Source organism: Onychostruthus taczanowskii, unplaced genomic scaffold (assembly GCF_017590055.1).
Source record: "Onychostruthus taczanowskii isolate IOZ18803 unplaced genomic scaffold, ASM1759005v1 scaffold114, whole genome shotgun sequence".
Classification (NCBI taxonomy): domain Eukaryota; kingdom Metazoa; phylum Chordata; class Aves; order Passeriformes; family Passeridae; genus Onychostruthus; species Onychostruthus taczanowskii.
In genome coordinates, this window is record NW_024498074.1 from 570,641 (window position 1) to 589,391 (window position 18,751).

Sequence of the window (18,751 nt, forward strand, 5' to 3'; positions counted from 1 at the left end):
AGCAAAGAGGAACCAAACCACTGCCTTGTGCTGCTGCAGGTGGCTGAGGGGACAGAACAGGTTCTGAGGGGCAGGCAGCCCATCTGCAAGTATCCAGTTTCTTTTCCTGCTTACTATGCAATGTAGAGCTTTGAACTTCTGCTTTTCCGTGGAGATGGAGAGGAGCAGTGCCCTTACTCAGTCCTTGGGAGCTGAGCCCTCTCCCAGTGTCCCTGACCCTCAGTTACCAGGTAAGGACACCTATTTGCTGCTATGGACTCAACCTTTCAGATTGTTCCTTCCTTTTTCTCGCCCCCCTTCCTTTCTCCCGGCTCACCAGACACACTGTTGCTATCAACACATCCTTTGGGACAGCTGTGTTTTTCCTTGCTGCCCTCTCCTGCCCGTACATCCCCCCTTTGGTTGGATTAGCTGAGGAGCTGCAGCACCAGCAGAGATTCCTTTTTTTTTTTTTCCCCCCCACTGAAGTATTCCCGTTTGCGCCGGATCTCGTTTCCTTCACTGCTGGTAGCAGTTGTTCTCTTTTCCAATCCCTCACTCCTGAAACCACTGGCAGTTTTCTGGATGCCCATCGTTTTTCCCTGGGTGTCTTCTCTTTTAACACGAGACTAACATTGGTGATTTTCAGTGTTAAACCTCCTTCTCCCCCCGCTTTTTCTTCTGGTTTCCTCTTGCCAGGTTCAGTTTGCAGCCTAGGAAAATATCCAATTAACCTTATTTTGTTGGAAGAAGCGATTCCCCAGATTGTTCATAGAATATTGTATTTTTAGGGGAGATTAATTTTTTATAGCCACTGAACTATACTCATTATTTTTGTACCTTTGCAACTTGGGGACGATTTTTCCGAGCCGCGTGGCGGAGGGAGGGAGCGTGGATTGTCGTGGCTGTTGGACTGCTTGGGAATGCTGTGGTTGTGTGGTGCAGAGGCACGTGCACTGGGACAGAGAGAGGAGCATGCAATAAAAAGGTTTAAATGAAAAACCGACGAGGTTGGAGTAAAAATGAACGAGGCTTCAGTAAAAGGCAAAAAAATTAATTCCGAAAGCGACGCTAACCATTCCTCCTCCTTGGGAATCCTGAAATCTGTGGGACTAAAAAAGGCAGTGTGATGTGTAAAATGCAAGGAGAGAACCCTTACTGTGAGCTAACTGTGCCAATACGTAGTCACTGATGGAGATTCCAGTTCTAAACGCAAACATTTTGATTAAAAAAAAAAAAAAGAACAAGTTGAATGTCCGAAAACCCGCACCGTGTTTATTTGAGAGTTGTAAATAATGTATACAGATGGTTGTATGTGATGGGGCAAAATATTTAAATCCTAGGGGTTTTTTTTGGGTTTTTTTTTTTGTTTTTTTTTTCAATAAGAAACTGAAGGCTGTTTATAAGAGAAAATAAATAGCTATGTTTGACCATGACTGTCTTTATTTCCTTCTTGGACGTGCTCCTCAGTGGTCTCCTACTTGTACATAGATTTTTTTTTTCCCCTCCCCTCTGTATTGGAAGTGAGTGACCAGGACACACCCAAGGATGTTGTTGGCTGGAGGTGCAGCAGGCTCCACTTTTGGCCCTGCCCGGCAGCACAGGTGAATTTTTTTTGGCTTTTTCCTTCTCCCGAGAGCCTCTGGTGACCCCAGCAGCTGGAGCACTCCACATTCCTGCCCTCCCACCCACCAGGGGTTCTCAGGTGCCCTGCCCCGTGGTAAGTTGCTCTCACACGTGGCTGGAGGGCAGTTGGGAACAAGGGGGTTGAAATGTGACTTTTACTTGGATTTTTTACACCAATCCGGGGCTGTAAGTGCCCTCCTGCTGGTGCCCATCCCCCTGGGCTCAGGATTTTTCCCTCTTTAGCTTGGTTCTCCTTGGGTTTGCTGTCTGTTGGGGAGGTTACAGGCTTTCACAGAATCCCAAAATGGTTTGGTTTGGAAGGAGCCTTAGAGCCCATCCCATGGCAGGGACACCTCCCACCATCCCAGGCTGCTCCAGGCCCTGTCCAGCCTGGCCTTGGGCACTGCCAGGGACAGGCACAGCTTCCGTGGGCACCCTGTGCCAGGGCCTGCCCACCCTGCCAGGGAACAGCTCCTTCCCGAAGTCAGGAATTCCACAGCTCCCTCCCAAAGCTGGCTATGCATTCCCAGTGATTATCGCTAACAGCCCTCTGAATCCAAGTGCCGCCTGTCCCCTTTACGGCCAGCTCTCGTGCCGGTGCCGGGCCATTCCCTGGCATTTCCAGGAGGAGTTTGGAAGGCGATCTGTGCCCGGGGGAGGGGGTTGGCTTTGTCCCCTTTTCCCGTTCCCTTTTCTCCGGCGGGAGCAGCGGCTCCCCCCCCCCACCGGCGCCATCGATGCGCTCGGCGCGCCGCTGCTCTGGCCTGCCCGCGGGCGCGAGCCCGCGCGCGCGCGCCAAATTTGAAGGCGGCGCGCGCGGGGCCGGGCCGGGCTCGCGCCCCCTCAGGCGCCCCCTCAGGCCGCCATGGCCACCCCGCCCAAGCGCCCCAGGCCCGACGGCCGCCTCAAGAAGATCGCCGTGGAGGGCAACATCGGTGAGTCGACGCCTCCCGCCTACGCGGGGATGCGGGGTGGGGAAGCGGCGGAGTTGGCCGGGGCTGGAGGGAGAGGCGGCGCTCGGTGCTTTCGGCCGTGTCTGGGGGAGGCACAGCTCTGCGGGCTCTTCACTGCCTGCTTGTTTTTTCTCTTCTTTTCCGCTTGTTCCTTACCTCTTCCCTTCCATCCCTCTTTGCCCTTTTCCCACTTTTCCCCCTTTCCCTTGCGTGAGGGCTCCTCCCACTAGGGCAGAGCGGGACAACAGGGATGCATGCTTCCACAAGATTTGGTGTGGGAGTCCGGGATGAGCTTTTCCCCACGTCTTTCCCGTTTGTGGCGTAAAACACCCAGAATGACAGCATTTCCCCAGTTGGGAGGGCTCCATAAGGATCTCTGAGTCCCACTCCTGGCCCTGCACAGCACACCTCGAAATATCACCAGGTGCCTGTTGTCCAACCTGCTTAAACTCAGATGAAGAGAAACCCTGTTGCTCCATGAATTGATCTGGCTCGTGGTGGGTGTGGGAGATGGGTTTATGGGGGTGCAAGGCAGTGGTTAAACAACACTGCCGTGGGTGGTTTCTCACCCTGACCTTGTTCCTGGATGCTTTTCCCACAGCTGCAGGGAAATCCACCTTTGTGAACGTCCTGAAACAAGCCAGTGAGGAGTGGGAAGTGGTTCCCGAGCCCGTAGCTAGATGGTGCAATGTCCAGCAAAGCTCTGGAGACGACTCTGAGGTAAAAGAGGGGGGAAACAGTCCAACGCACCTCTGATTTCAGCACAGCGGTGCGTCCAGCTGCCTGGCTGTTTTCTCAGCCTCTGTGTGATAGCAGCGATTTTGCTGATTGCTTTCACAAGGTCTGAGCTCCTCTAGGGTGCCATTTCTGGAAGTGCTAAAGGGTTACTTGTAGCCACTGTGAAGCGACCAGCTGAGTGCAGAGGCTTCTTCCTGTGCCATGAAAAGTCTTAGGAAGGCGAGAGCTGCCGCTCGCTCGGTGTTAGCGGTGGGATTTATTTTTACTGCGATTCCATTGGCAATCCTGCTTCCCACGCAGGTGGCTTTTGAGGGGCCGGGGGTCTTTTGTTAGGCCTGGCCGTGTGCGTTTCGGTGGACTCGGCGCAAGCCTCGCCGGGCGCACGTTTTCCAGGCTCGGGCAGCACGGCGCTCTTTTCCCGCAGGAGCTGAGCGCGTCGCAGCGGAGCGGCGGGAACGTGCTGCGCATGATGTACGAGAAGCCGGAGCGCTGGGCCTTCACCTTCCAGACGTACGCGTGCCTCAGCCGCGTCCGCGCCCAGCTGGCCGCCCTGGGCAAGCTCCGTGAGGCGCGGGAGCCCGCCGTGTTCTTCGAGCGCTCCGTCTACAGCGACAGGTACCCTCCAGGGGAAAAGCCTCCCGGCTCAAAGCGCGGGACGTGCGTGGCGTTGGAAGGGGAGCCCTGCGGTCCGAGCCCCCAGCCCGGGCAGGGTCAACCCCTGAGGGGTGGTTGAAATGCTTCCAGAGGGGAGACTCCGTGACTTCCCAAAGCGGCTGTGCCGCTGCTTGGCCGCCCTCGTGGGAAAGAAGCTCTTGCTCATGTTGAGGTGGAGCTTCTCGTGTTTTAGTTTGTGGCCGACAAAAAAATGCCCCGTCCTGCGTTTCTGGATTCAGAAGGTGAGACCTGATAACCGAATCCCAGCCCGTAATCCTTAGGTGTTCCCCCTGTTGCAGTATGTTGCAAAAGTTAATGTGTTTTAATTTATTGTAAATAAATGACCTGGTGTACAAGCCAGCTGTGTTCTGAGGGTTGTTGCTGCAAATGTTGGTGGGCTTCATGCACGCAGCTCCAGGAGATCCTCAGGGATGCTGCAGTGTCACCACTCAGTTCTTCTCCAGCTACTGTGCTTGAGGCAGACCAATTCCTGAGAGAAGTTTTGTTTCCATCGCTTCCATGTCCACAGGTACATCTTTGCTGCGAATTTATACGAGTCTGACTGCATGAACGAGACCGAGTGGACCATTTACCAGGACTGGCACGACTGGATGAATAAACAGTTTGGCTCGAGGCTGGCGCTGGATGGGATCATTTATCTCCGAGCCACTCCTGAGGTGAGGGGCACGAATGTGACGGCACCAAAAAACAAGTTTGTGTTCTGGGCCTTGCCCCTCGTGGTTGGAGCTCAGCTGGGGCTGGGCTGCTCCCCTGGAGGCTGCAGTACCTGAGTGTGACTAGGTCTGGAAGTACTTAAACAAAAAAATCTCTTTCAAATGTTGACTGTGTGTGCTAAAGTCAGCCGTGGTGGTAATGATTTTCTCATTTTAAAAGCAGAATGCATGAGAACAGTAAACCAGAAAATACCGCTGGAATAAAGCGAGCGACTGCAGGAAAGTACAAAATCCCTCTAGGAACAGCTGTTACATCGGGATTGTAGCTGTACAGGGAATGGATACAACAGTTTGCAGTCCTGGTGGAGCTGATGCGGGGATGGTCTGTGAAGCCCCTACACCTGGGGTGCTGGAGCTAGGCCAGGTGAAAGCACTGTATGCGAGGCCTTGTGACTGTGCTTTGATCCTGGGCCATCTAATATTTGTTTAAAAGGAAAGAACAGAATAATACCTCCTTTGAGTGTGAAATTTGCTTGAACCACAGAAAAACATGAGGTTAAAAGAGCTCTAATGAACTTAGGGGTCACTTTGATATTTCCTCGCTTCCATGCCTTCAGTTTTGTTATGGTTGTAAAAAACAGTGGAATGTAACACACTGGAGTAACTCTTGGGGCTTTTTGTTTTTGTGTTTAAGAAAAGAAGGTATATTTAAATTACCAAGTGCAATACTTAAGCAGTTTTGGCTTCTTGTTGTGGCTTTAGGTGCATTCAGGGTGGGAACAAATGATTTCAAACATTTGCTTGTTTTAAATTTGGATATTTCTGTGCTCTTGGCATGCAATACAGCAATTTACTTATTTTTATTGACTATCTTTTGCCTTTAGAAATGCTTGAATAGGATTTACTTGCGTGGAAGAGATGAGGAACAAGAAATCCCCATCGAATATCTGGAGAAGCTTCACTACAAGCATGAGAGCTGGCTCCAGCACAGGACACTGCGGTAGGGTTTGTTGAGGATGGATCAATCTTTGTAAGGATGTTCCGTGGAGCACTGAAACTTCAGCTTTTTTTATGATGTGTAAATGGGAGCTGCAGGGTTCTGTGGGTTTTCCCTTGGCAGTAGTGGTTTTCCAGCATGTTCATTATTGCAGCGTGCTCCAAGTTCTCTTCACGCAGAGCTCAGCAGCAGAGGCTTCAGCTGAAGTGGCTTTAACACACAGAGTGCTGTTATTCCATGAGGTGCTGGGGGAGCAGGATGTCTGGGAATCTCTGGTGTATCCCAGGAGCCACGCTGTAAATTCGGAATTCCTGGCTGTAATTTATAGATGCAGTTCTTCTTGGGGGATTCTTAGCAATGAAAATGCAGGGATTTGAATGCTCTCTGCTTTATTTCCAGCTACTAATATTTGCTTTGTTCCTCTCCCAATACAGAACAGATTTTGACTATCTGCAGGAAATTCCGATTTTAACGCTCGATGTTAACGAAGACTTCAAGGGCAAAAAGGACAAATATGATCACATGATCGAAAAGGTAAAATTTCACAAGCAGCACAAACTGATGAGTCACGTTGCTCTAGAAATACACTTTACACTCTAATCATCCTTCTCAAATATCTAAGTCACAGGGTTGCATTCGGGTAAGGAACAGCTTTACAGCCTGTGGCAATGCATATTTTAAAGCTAGGCCAAGCCTTTGTCATTTAACTGCTCAGGTGTTCGGTCCCTGAATCCCAGTGGGAGTCAAGCCAGGACAACTTGACTTTGATCTGAGTAGCTGCAATGACTTGGAGACCTCAGCAGTGGTTTGCACACGTTTTTCCATGCTTCAGAAATAACGTGTTCCTTCACAAGAAAAGCAGCTTTGTCCTTTGATTTCCATTGATCCACCTAGGAGTGGAAATGTTCTCCTGATTAAAACCAGGCTTCCTGGTTGAGCTTGTGAATCGATGGAATGACCGGAGATGGCAGCTGTGGAGGGAGCCTGCTTCCCATCTGCACAAGATGAGATAAGGCCAAGCTCGGGCAACTTAGTATGGATTTTGCAGGAGTTTTCTCTGGGGTAGCCATCAGGTTATCTGGCAACTGCAGGCCCTAATTTTTGGCATTTCCTAAACGGAGCCAGGGAAGAGATACACTTGATGAGGCTGGGTACATTGGGCTTTGGTGTGTGCTGTGTGGGGACCCAGACCCTGTGTCCCTGCTTCTACCCTCTGCTGTGATGCTCATCCTGAAACTGTGCCTGGTGTGTAAATCCTGACAAGGTTTTCCATGCAGGATTACTGGTGCTGCTCTCTGAAGTAGAGCTTGGCTTTCTCGTGGTGCCTTTCAAGTTAGTCTTGGCACAGTTACGTGTTCCCTTCTCTAGAGGAAGGGATTTGACCTCTTCCTTTTTTCCCCACCTCTTTGAGCCCTGACCTGGGAAGGGAAGGGTCACAGTTGGAGAGTGTGATCCAAGATCTGTTTCCATTTCACCTCAAGAGACCGGACAAAACGTTTACAGATGCTCTCTGTGTAGGAGAGCCTTTGCCAAAAGAATGGCTTCATGTCCTCTAGAAAATGGTTCCTTTTGTGGAGTAGCCTGGCTTGAGTGCACAGAGGAAAATGCTCCCAGTTCAGGCTCTATCACAGCCTAGTTCCTAGGATGTTCCTGAAACTTGAAGGCAGGAGTTGTGAGCTTGGCACTGATCCCCAGTACTGGATTCTCTCCGAGCAGTGTGGTTTTGGGAGGTATTGCTTGGTTATTTCTTGGCCAGCCTCAGGTTCCAAGGGACAGCCTGGTTAGGTGCCCTGGGTTGTTCCCAGCGTTAAATCCGGCTGGTGTGCAGGCAGTGGGCGTGACTCCCTGGATTCCAAGTGACAGCTCTTTCCAGGTGGCCATTATCCTCCTGCTGTCTGGGTGACAGCTGCTTGCAATGCAGTCCTTGGTGACAGAGGGCTCTAGTTCAGGGCCGCAGGAGGGGTGAGCATCCTTCCATCCTGTCTCTCCCTGCATCTGCTGAATTACAGGTACCATGTCTGGAGATGTTCTTGATGCACAGGTAATGGCACGGCTGAGCCAGAGCTGCTTTTTCCCTGTTTCTTTAGGTTGTAGCAAAGCATAAAGCAGAGGAGAGGTAAATATACTTGCTGCCTGTTTCTGTTGGTAAACACTTAGTGTGATTGACAATATTTGTTTCTCTTTGCAGGTCAAGGAATTTTTGAGCACGTTGTAATCCTCTTTGAAGTGCAGACAGAGTCAAACCATTCCAAACTTCTCTGCCATCCAAGTGCAGCTTCTTCCTTCTTTTATAGGAGGCCTCTGGAGAGGCACAGCTCTGTCCTGGTGGTTTGGTTGTGAGGAACAAATAAACTTTGGGAATAGGGGAATTATTAAATAAATTGGTACGTCTGTTTGGTATTATGTGAAGTGACATGCACAGATTCTGAAGAGACAAGGATTCTGAGCTTTGCCAAATGCTGTGTCAGATTTTGATCAGACCAATGAGTTCTAGAGTATTTTGTAGGTGTTGTTAATTTATTTTGTGCCCAACTGCTGTTTGATTTTGAAGGAGGTAGCTGATTTTTAGATCTCTTCATTGTTTCTTTAGCCTCATGAATTTGTAATGGATGTTTTGTTGTTCCCAGAAAGTAAAAGGTAAAACCCATTTTTGCTGCTGAGGGCATTTTATTGTAACCTGGAATTTTATGGTTTAAGGTACGCAAAAATGTTTTCTGATGCTTTTCATAGGACAAGTTCTTTGTAGAATACACTGAATTAAATCCAAATGTGACTGAAATTCCGTATATAGCAAGTGAATTTTTATATCTGCTTCTGTTATGCACTGCAAACCAGGATATTCCAGGCTTTTTGTTACCTAGCACGTTTGGGGTGTTTTTACCCATTTTTTTTTAGCTCTTCCAAAAACAGTGCTGTGTTTGTTGCTGGTCAGTCCTCCTCTCCTGGAGAGGAATATGTTTGCTTGCTAGGCACTGCCCTGGCAGAAGGGCATTTTGCAAATTGCCTCCATCTGTGAATGACGAGTTGCTAAACCATCCCATAATCGCATTAGGGATGTGAGAGGTGGCTTCCTGCCTTTGTTCCAGCTGCTCCATGTGTTCACTGAGCCTTCTGGGTGCTTATCCCAGGTCCTGCACTGTTGGAAGTAGGTTTTTCAGTCTCACCTGCTTGGAGTAAGAAGTGGAGAGCTGTGTGGAGTAGCTGCTGCCTGAGCCTCTTGTTCCAGGTGCAGAAAACAAACTTCAGGTTGCCCATCTCAAGTGCTGGGTTTTATGAGCTGCCTTGTTCTGCTTTAAACACTTCTGAGTGCACAGCTGGCTTTTGAAGGCAAAATTTTACTGTGAAGCTCTTTATTGTCTGCCGTGGTGCTCCTGCTACTTGATTGTTGGAGATGAGATTTCTTCCTTTATGGCTGGAGTTGTGCTGGCATTCCCTAACCATTGGCTGAAAAATAAAAGTGGTTGGAAAGACTTTTTAGTGCTTAATAATGTTGGCTTCTTGTCTCATAAAAGAAGTAATACTGTGGGTTGCTCTTTTGTAATACTGGTGCAATAGGTGTATTGGATGTAAAAGATTTCTCTGAGATTTCTGAGAAACTGACTGACTTCATGTTTTTTTTTCATGTGTGGGAAATGAACTCATGGGAGAGAGACACAGGATTACATAAAGAGCATCGTGTGTGTGACAGTGCTGAGCACAAGAGCGTTGTATAATATTGATGTTGTATGGAAAGTAGCAGCAGTCTGGCAGAAATTCTTGTGCAGGACTTGAAGGTTGCACAGTAAAAGGAAAGATTTTGAGATCTTTGCTCCAGAAAGGAAGTGAGGTGGAATGGATGAAGATTCAGTTCAGATTTACTTGAAACACATAGTACAAGCTTTTAAAGCATTCTTGGCAAGAGTCTGAGCAGTAACAACTTATTTTGACTAACAGTGCAATTATTTCTACAGTTTCAGCTGTCAAAATTGGGGATTTAATTACAGGAATTGGAATGACAGTGCTCGTTGCAAGGAAGTAAACATGTCTGAGTTCTAATAAAGACTTCTTTTGAAACCCATCACAGAGAGCACACAGAAATTCTGTGGCAGGTTATCTGCAGCCCGTTCCAGAAAGCTTTACAAAATCTCTGCCTGCCAAGTTTGGGTTGGAAGGAGCGAAGTCCTGACCAATTATAAGAACGTTTTTAATTGCTGCAGAGATAAAAAAAAACAATAGCAAACCCCAAACACACACCCCACTGGCCCCCAAGCTCCTGGGGGAGCTGCGAGTGGCTGGCCTGGAGCACACGAAGCTGCAGTTGTCTGTATGTAGGGCAGACACAGCACAGACAGCAGCAGAGATGGCCTGAGACTGGTCTGCCCGTGCCTCAGCTCCAGCAGCACCTCAGCCTTCTGAACCTGTCAGTATTTCCTTTGCTTAATCTATTCCCAGGCTGCCACAAACCAGGGTTGTTGTGGTGGCTTTTGCCTTTTAGAGATGCGAAAAGTTTCTCAGCTGGTGTCTGCTGTTTGGTGAGGATTGTTTTTCAGCCTTTGGGTGTTGTGTCCCTTTCTCTTCCCATGGGTAAGAGATGCTCTGATGGAATTGCCTAGGAATGCTTGCTTGTTTAAAACAAGATCAGGAAACAAAATTGGGATGCTGTTTTTTTTTTTTTTTTTTTTTCCCCCAGTTAGAAAACAGATTGAAGTACTGATTAGCAGGGTTTTAATTGTGATGCAAGTACCCGTGTGAGCAGTGGTCTTAATATTGCCTCATTTTATTCTCACTCCTTGTGGCTGTTTTCTGTGTAGTGGATTTTAAGTTGTCTCCTAAGTTTACTGAAGTTCATATTCTCATCTCTAGATGCTTCTTAAAACAGCTACCAGTTTTGTAGGTGGAACCTAATTTTCTATCATTTGGTGCCAGTTACTTACTAGTACTGTTTTGTGTTTATTTAAGCAGACTTTGTAATAATGGAATTGTATATAAGTATGGTAAGTATTGCATTGATTCTGTTCTTTTTCTAGTAATTAGATACTCGGGAATCTCTTTGTGAAATAAAAATGACCCAAGAGAAACTCACTGCGAACTGTTATGCACAGACCAGAGAAGTCTGCATGTACTGAGGTATATCTTAGGAAAACACAGTGTGCAAGTGCTCTTGCCAAGAGGTTTCAGCATACCCAAGTGCATGGGACACCAGGTGGTTTTTTCCAGCTGGTTTTTTAGACTCTCTGCTTGACTGTGAGTAAATAAATCACTCTTACCTCCACTCTTTTTGTCTTTAAAATATTGATTTCTCCCCATGCCTTCAGGAGCCTGGGAAGAGGCATTTGTTAAAATGGATGTGCTGTTTTGTAGGTCTGAAGTGTGCTGGTAAATAATGGAGAAGGAAGGCAGCCCTGGTTTTAGATTTTGCTCTGCGGTGTTCTGATGCCATTGGCCCAGATTCATTGCCAATGGAAGTTATTTATTTGCTTTAAAATATATTTAAACCCATTGGTGCAATGTTAGCTGTGTTCGTTCACCTAGAAAAATGAAAGCTGTAACCATTTGTGAGGAGAGGAAACTTAGGAGAAGTTGGGTCTTGAAATACAAACCGATGACAAAAGTGTGCTGCAGTCCCTGTAGCCTAGTGATAAAAGGGAGAAATCCATGCAGGAATCTGCCACTGGAGGTCATTGTGTCTCAGTCCCTGGGCGGGCTGCAAGAGGACTTGAGCAGTGAATGGCTGTGGAAAAGGTAAAGAAGGAAGAGGTCACTTCCTCGCTCGGCCAGAGGAATGAGCTCAGTCTTGCTCTCTGGGAGGAGGGGGTGGAGCAGAGCAAACCCCACTGGATTAAGTGCATGACTAGAAAAGGCTGAGCTAATGGCAGGGGTTTGGTCACCAGGAGGCCTTCCATGCAGCCACCAGCTGTTTCTGTGCTGGGAGTGAACGTTAGCACATGGATAACACTAATCCCGCTGGGTCTGAGCCGTGGCAGCCTTCAGGGCTGATGCTGGCAGCCTGCTGCGAAGTGAAACACCTAGCAGCTCTCCTGACTGAGGCTGGGCACAGTGCTTACTGTGCCAAAGCTGCCTGAACTCCAGGATGCTTTCTGAAATGCAGATGCATCTCCAGAATGCTGATTGGGGCGCAGCAGGGGCAAGGAGTGTGGAGTCCACACGGGGAGTAAGCAGTGCAGGGGTTTATTTTCTCTTAGGTGGGTGTAATGGAGTGCTCAGAGCCCAGACTGGAGACTCTTGTGTGCAGGTGACTTTTCTTCTTGGGTCTGAGTTTCAGTCCATGGGTATAGAGAATATGAGAGCAGTGTGAATAAGATTGAGGCTAAATGAGATTGCAGGCTATTGCTCATTTCTTGGATTTCTGCTGACTGCTCTTCCCAATGTCCTGGGCAGGCTGGACATGCCATGTATGATCTCCAGGAAGTCAAGGTTGTCCAGCTTGCACCATGGTTGTTTGCTGGCTCGTAGTACTGCCTGGCTTGGAAAAAACCTGTTGGTTTCTGGGAGTTATTTACAAAAATGTTGCCACTGCAACTCTTTCAGAGGACATCCTGTGCTTTCTCCGGTCCTGTATTTTGTGCTTTTCTCTCCAATTTCCTTCTAAGTTGTTGTGACTTGTTTTTTAATAGCTACTAGAAACATGATCTCATACAAGTAGTAACAGACAAGTTAAAGCCAGCGTTCCAGTGTTTGACTCGGACACAGCCCTCTTGGGCATGTGGCTTCTGCCCTGATCCACTTGGCTGTCTTAGGTTTCCTAGTCCTCTTCTCTGAGTTGATCCATCTGCTTGCTGGGGCTTTTCCTGCCTTCTCCTGGTTTCAGCAGCAGCTATGGCTGTATGCTGGCTGTGTGCTCTTTTCTCATCGTTCCCTTCAGATCTGCCTCTGCTGCTTTGCTGAAGCCATAGCTGTTCTCTGCTGAGCCTCCACCGCGGCTTTGGTGTTGTCCCCGCTGCGGCTCGTGGCCTTGGCCCAGCACAGTGGCCTCAGGTCATTGCCTGGCTTGTTGGTCAGTCACCTGTGTCCTGTCTGTGCTGCGCCTCGTGAGGAGAGCACCCGCAGTCCCAAAGAGCAGGACGTGGCTTTTGAGCTCTCATTCCTGATCTGCAGTGCTGCTGCTTCCCCGAGGGTTTCCTGCAATGCTTCAGCTTAGTTGTGTAGGTATTCCAGGTGTGCTTGTCCTTGCCAAAGATTCTTTGCTGTCTCTGCTGTGTTGTCTATGGGCTCATGACAACTGACTGAAGAGCTTTTTCCAGTGGGGGCTTTGGTGCAGCTCGTGCTGCTTTAACCAGTCTGGTTCCTGACTGGGAGACTTGTGACACAGGAGTCCAGCTCTGCTTGGTGGAACTGAGCAGCCTGAGCTATTGAAGGGATCTTCCCTGAGGCTGGGAGCCGTCAGGCGCTCCATTGTCAGCGTTCCTCGTGCTGTTGTACGTGCATTTACACTCAGGTTTTTATGGCTAATGAGTGCCCCTGCTATTCTTAGACCTTTAGCTGTGGAGAACAGATTCATCTCACAGTTTCAGCTCTTTCCTGCTGAGGTTTACTCTTCCCCTTTGACATAACCACGGCTTGTGCACAGGAGTAGCCTTTTCCTGGAAGGACAATGTGACAGTGGTTGTCCCGCTGCCGGTGGCTTCCCAGCCTGTTCAGCATTTTAGGCTAGGTGGGACTGAGCTTTGGGGATGCTATGGCATGGGTCACTCTCAGAAGGACTTCTTACTGTGTTTGCCAAATGTCACGGCTGTCCTGCCTGCTTTAACTCCTGTGCTACACGCTTGCTGTTACTTAGGTATGTAAATAATGGCCTTTCTTGAGATCTCTTAGTGACTTAGGCTTAGCCTATGCCTGCAGTGGGACTGATGGAATTTGTCCATGCCGGAGATGAGTCACTAGCTCTTCCTGTCTGAAAATTTCCTTTTCTCCCAAGGTTGCTCACCCATGATACACTCTAAGTGATAATGCATCTGCATTTTATGTTTTATTGACGGTCTGCACTTGCCAGTTGCCCTCAGATGAGGACACCTCCAGCATCTGGTTGCACTGTTGGCTTTAAAGACTGCTGGGATCGCCGGTACAATCCAGCTGGGATCATATTGGCAGGAGGTCAGAAAGCATTGCTGGGAACGTAGCAATTGTGTTTGCTTGTTGTGTAGCACAGGCTGAAGATCTCTGGATCTTTCAAAGCCCTTCTGTGGAACCCTTCCTTTAGCCACTTTTGTCATCGATTTTCTGTCTCTGCATTTGTTGTGCTGCCTTTGAGGTGTTTTTGCTTTTCTCTTCTGCTCTGCTTGTCTCTAGTGCTGGAATATCAAGCCAGTTCTCCTTCCTGGTCTGTCACGCCGCTGCCCACGGACTGAGCCTTTGCATTTCATTTCCCTTCACCGGCACGTGTGTTGGATGGGGGTACCTGCACAGTGCTGGCATTTCACCTTCTCAGCTCTGAGCCTGGATATTTAGGCTAAAGTACTGGCTGTTCCCATTCTGATCCTTGTCTCGGGTAATTGTAGTTGCTTCAGGTCCTGGAAGACATTTCTGTAGGGGATTAGATCTGTCCTACGACATTTCCTGCTGGCTGGAATAGGATGTCCCTTGAATGATCTTTTCTTTCACTAGGAAACACTTAAAAGTCTCAAAAGTCAATGTAGACATAGAATTCTTGGCCTCTTCATGTAAGTACTGATTTCCACTTGTGCTCCTTGGTTTCAGGATGTTTTGTTTGGAGACTTTTGTTTGTTTTTTTTGGCAGTGCAACACCCAAAACATTTCAGTGCCATCTCTGGTCTGGTTAAAAAATTACGATATGTTGTTTGGTTTAAGTTTTTGTATTGCTGGGGGTTTATTTTTAAGGGGACTGTGGGCAGTTTGTAAAAATGAACTTTAATCAGAAATAATACCCAAACTGTCAGTAATTGCAAGTCCTTGGTTCCAGTGGTGATTGCCTGACAGTGTGAGGTGTTGGACATGTTGCTGTTGTGACCATGAGTCACAGCAGCACCTGTACTGCTGATAGCAAGGTGTGCCTTAAGGATTGGGCTGTATTTTTAACCTTTTAGTGGCTGGGGAGGATGGCAGGTGCTAGAGGGAAATTGTCAGTTGCTGTTTTTTAAAGAGCAGAGGTTGAGATAGATCTTAAGGGAAATAGATTTCTCAGTGAGACACATGTAGGATGGGGAGATGTTCATATGGTAGAGTTGATTTTTTTTCTGATATGGCTCATACAGTTTTACTCATCTGGCAGGATGTGAGAATGAGATGCCTTGGACTGAATCTTTGGCTCGTGTTCATTATTGGAGCTTCATTTTCAAAGCAGCTCCACAGAAATCAAACCAAGAAACAGATCACAGAGATGGGGGGCTTTGAGTCCTTAGAGGAAACAGTGCAGCTGTAATCTGGGGTGAGGCTGAGGTACTTGCAGGCTGGCTTTGAAGTAGGCTCTTGCTAAACAGAATGCATCAAGATGTGTTGTGCACAATCCACTGGGAGCCTTGGGAAAGGCTGGCGTGGCTTGGACACACGGGCTGGGGCTAGCAGGGCTGTGCTCCACCAGGGTCACAAACACCGGTTCTGCTCGTGCAGCACTGTGTGCTGGGGACATCCAACAGCAGCATTTCATCAGTGCCTCTGCTTTGCACAGTGACAAGAGAGACTCCCATCCACAGCATGGAGTTTTTTGGTCCCTCAGTGGTCAAAATGAGGGTTCTCAGCTTTTTTAGAGACCCAGGTTAACTGTCAAATTTGAAACTTGTGGGCTACTAGTTCTTAGTGTTGCTCTAGACCACTTTTACAGGAGTGAGATGATTTTCTGGAACTAATGTCAGCTTCCTGAGAGCTTTGTCTGTTAGCTTTTGCAAATCCTTTGGCCCTTGAAGTTAGCTTGGATGGAGCTCTTGGTTTGAACTACAGCGTGTCTCTCACTGGAATGACCAAGTGAGGGGTCGGAGCAGGCAGTGACTTGAATAAAGCAGAATACATCACATAAGGTGCTGAGGGAATGAGGTGAGCAGGGACTACACCAAGCAGGTTTATAGACATTAGGAGTAAAATTGATCAATGGAATTTTACTTCCAGGTTTGGAAGTACAATGCTGAAAGGTCTGCTCAGCAGTGAGGGAAGTTTTGTTGTTTCTAAAGGAGGGAAGGATAAAAACTGACCAGCTTTTCTGTAGCTGACAATTATCCTGAGAGGTGGGAAATGTCACCTGAAGACATGCCTGAAGAGCTGTTGCAGTGTGTGGAGTTTCCCAGCCGTATCTGATGGAAGGGAAGAGGGACAGAGTGGAGGTGAGCAATGTTCCATGCTGCTAACCTGTTACCTTGAGTGATTGCCAAAGCTTCAGCACTCAGAGAGCAGGTGGGTGCCGAGTTCCTGCCTTGCCAGTGACACAGCAAAACCTCTGTGCTGGCTCCTGCTTGCTGGACTTGTAAGGAAGCAACAGTGGGAGAACAAAGGCAAGGGTAAGTCCCTCAAGGAATTTTAATATCGTTGCTTTCCTCTCTAGAAGGTCTGTATGTCCAGGCCACTTCTCAAGGGAGGTGTTTGTGTTTTGCTCTTGATAGATGATGGCTGGTGGGGCTGAGGCTTACTGTGAGCCCACTGTGGTGATGAATTCACTCATGCTCTGCCATATCAGCTCCCTGTCTAGATCCAGGGCAGTGCTGCCACTCGAGGGTCCTGTGTGTGGGAAAAGCCATTTGTGAGGGGCTGGATGCTCCAGTGGTGGTTGTGGGGTCAGGCCTTTACATCCCCACAGAGCTAGTGAATAAAAACTGCTTTGAAGGCCATCTCCTGATGGTTTTTCTCTGCCAAGCAAACAGGTTAACAACTAAATAATGCCATTACAAACTTGGCAGCCTCTCTTTTCTTCTGTCTTCTGCTGGCACAGTTGCTTTGGTTAAAAAGCTCTTCTGTCAGCGCAGGTTTTGCCTGGAAAAGCTGGAATAATTTCTTGCAGCAAGAATTAGTTTGGAGCAGGAAAGGCTGTGCTCACCCTGCAAGCCCTTTGCTGGCACCAGGCAGGGTAGAGGTGTGCTGAGCTCATGGTGCAGGCTTGCCCCCGGAGCGAAGGTCTGGGCACAGCTGTTTGTTTGAACTGGGGCTTAGCCAAGCACACGTTGTAAGAGAATGAAGGTTTCTTGTTTTCTTTTCCCCCTGGCACACAGTGTATTGTCAAAGGGGAACCCACCGAGTTGGCCTGTGGTTTTTATGTTTGTTTTCTTAATAGCATCTCCCAGTCAGGAAAACATGCTGGGAAAGGACTAGGGAGAGAGGTGTCAGTCCCAAATCTGATGGTGTTTTTGAGGCTCTCGTCTCCGTTTCATGCCCTAAATGTGGTGGGGTGAGAGGGAAAGTGATCTCTAATCCAGCTAAATGCACCTGACTCCAAACTTGGGTTTGTTTGCTCAAGATTAAGATATGCAGATGAGCACTCTGTCAATGTTTAATGAAAGGGGTTAGGGTGGTGGTTTCCTCTGACACTCATACATTTGAAATACTTGTGTTTTCCTTTGGATACGAGTTGTGTGGTTTTTCTCTTCCTTTTTCCCTTCTTGGTAACTGAATTCTGCTGGCTTACAGCACAAGTGCATTCAGTTTTTACAAGTCACTGATGGGAGATGGAGAAAGGAGGTGCTGAAGGTACCATTCAGCTTCTCAAAAAGAGCGTGTGTCTCACCTTCTCTCTGTGAGAACCCCCCTGCAGGCAGGTTCTGCTCTGGCAGGAAGGGACATCATGAGATGTGGGATTGGGCAGACTTTTTACTGCTTTGGAAAAAAAATCCTAGATTAGGAAAGTAAAACCAGTATTGTTAGGATAGTAAGATGAAAAATATACTGTAAATATAAATAATGTGGAGAAAAATGGCCTCTGTCAAGCTGGCATTGCTGTAGTATTTAGAGTTGCATTTCACCCTGGAGCTCTTGGCTTTTATGTGCTGTCAGTAAGGAATTGGGCACGTTTAGATGTTACCTAAGAAAAGGAAAAGGGCGTTATGACTTCCTTGTGAGGAAGGCATTTGGTTATAATTCATGCAGAGCAGGGAGTCTCTCTCGAGGCTGGTGAAAATCCCCACCCCAGCCCCACTGCTGATTTCTTCACTTGTCCTGACTGCTGTCACAAATTGCTTACCACAGCAGTGCGCTCCTTGCCCCTGGCAGCATGTTGCACAACCTCATCTCCGGGGATTTGCAGCAATGTTCCGATTAAACTGGGCATCAGTGTTCATCTGTTTGTTTTTTTTTAAAAGCTGGATGTGTGATACATGACTTTAGGGTGGCTGGAAGAAGTTAGGAGGAAGCAGAGAGTCGTTAAAAGGTTATTTAAGAACTTACAAGTATCTTTGGTGAAATGTGGATTTCTTTTGGTAGAACAGGCCACATCAAAACAGTCTCTAGTAGAGCTTGGGGCTGATCACAGATTGGCTCGAGTGTATGAGTTTCCCACACACTAGTGGCACAGATTTTGTCACTTATACACAATTGTGTTTGCTAAGAAATTAAAAATTTCCTTTTTTTTTTTTTTTTGCTACAAAGGCAGCTTCCACCCTTTGTAATCTTCTTCTGCAACTCCATCCTCCTGAATCATGGAGTCAAGGAATGGTGTAAGTTGGAAGGGACCTTTAAAGATCATATTCTCAGCCCCTGCCCTGGGAAGGGACACCTTCCACTATCCCAGATTGTTCCAAGCCTTGTCCAGCCTGGCCTCGAACACTTCCAGGGATGGGGCAGCCACAGCTCCCCTGGGCAGCTTGTGCCAGAGCCTCCCCAGTCCCACAGGGAAGATATTCCTTCCTGATAGCTCTTCTAAACCTTCCCATTGCCAGTATTTTCCTTATTTTCCGTGACTTGGTGGCTTTGCTTGACACGTTCATGGAGCCTGGCTTCTGGGAGTGAAGGGCTCTATCTAAATAGTGATGGTGTGATGGCCCCAAGTGTGAAAGTCTCTCTGCCAAGAGACTCACTGAACCCTTCCTCACAATAGGTTTTCCTTTATATTTATAGGTTAGCTGGTATAACTGGGATTTGGGTGATTTACCAGTAACTCCACCAGCTGTTTGGGTACTAGCTAGAAAGGAGCAAAAGGAGCTCCCTTCTTCCACGAGATTCTCACCAAGTTTACTGGGTCATTTGAGGTTTGCTAGGCAGAT

At 47.9% G+C, this 18,751-nt stretch overlaps 1 protein-coding gene across 1 annotated transcript; it reads left to right on the plus strand.

Annotated features, from left to right (window-relative positions):
- The first annotated feature begins 2,435 nt into the window (after positions 1–2,435).
- Positions 2,436–7,884, plus strand: DCK (deoxycytidine kinase). Its single transcript, XM_041427417.1, has 7 exons — positions 2,436–2,540; positions 3,160–3,278; positions 3,721–3,911; positions 4,480–4,627; positions 5,509–5,624; positions 6,056–6,155; positions 7,810–7,884. The coding sequence occupies exons 1-7, from the start codon at positions 2,471–2,473 to the stop codon at positions 7,834–7,836; spliced, it is 771 nt and encodes a 256-aa protein (XP_041283351.1). The 5' UTR covers positions 2,436–2,470; the 3' UTR covers positions 7,837–7,884.
- Positions 7,885–18,751: the final 10,867 nt, after the last annotated feature.

Coding starts and splice junctions, on each gene's coding strand:
- DCK (XM_041427417.1), top strand. CDS start 2,471: ATGGCCACCCCGCCCAAGCGCCCCAGGCCCGACGGCCGCCTCAAGAAG. Junction 5,625..6,055: donor CTCCAGCACAGGACACTGCG/GTAGGGTTTGTT, acceptor CTCCCAATACAG/AACAGATTTTGACTATCTGC. Junction 6,156..7,809: donor ATGATCACATGATCGAAAAG/GTAAAATTTCAC, acceptor TTCTCTTTGCAG/GTCAAGGAATTTTTGAGCAC.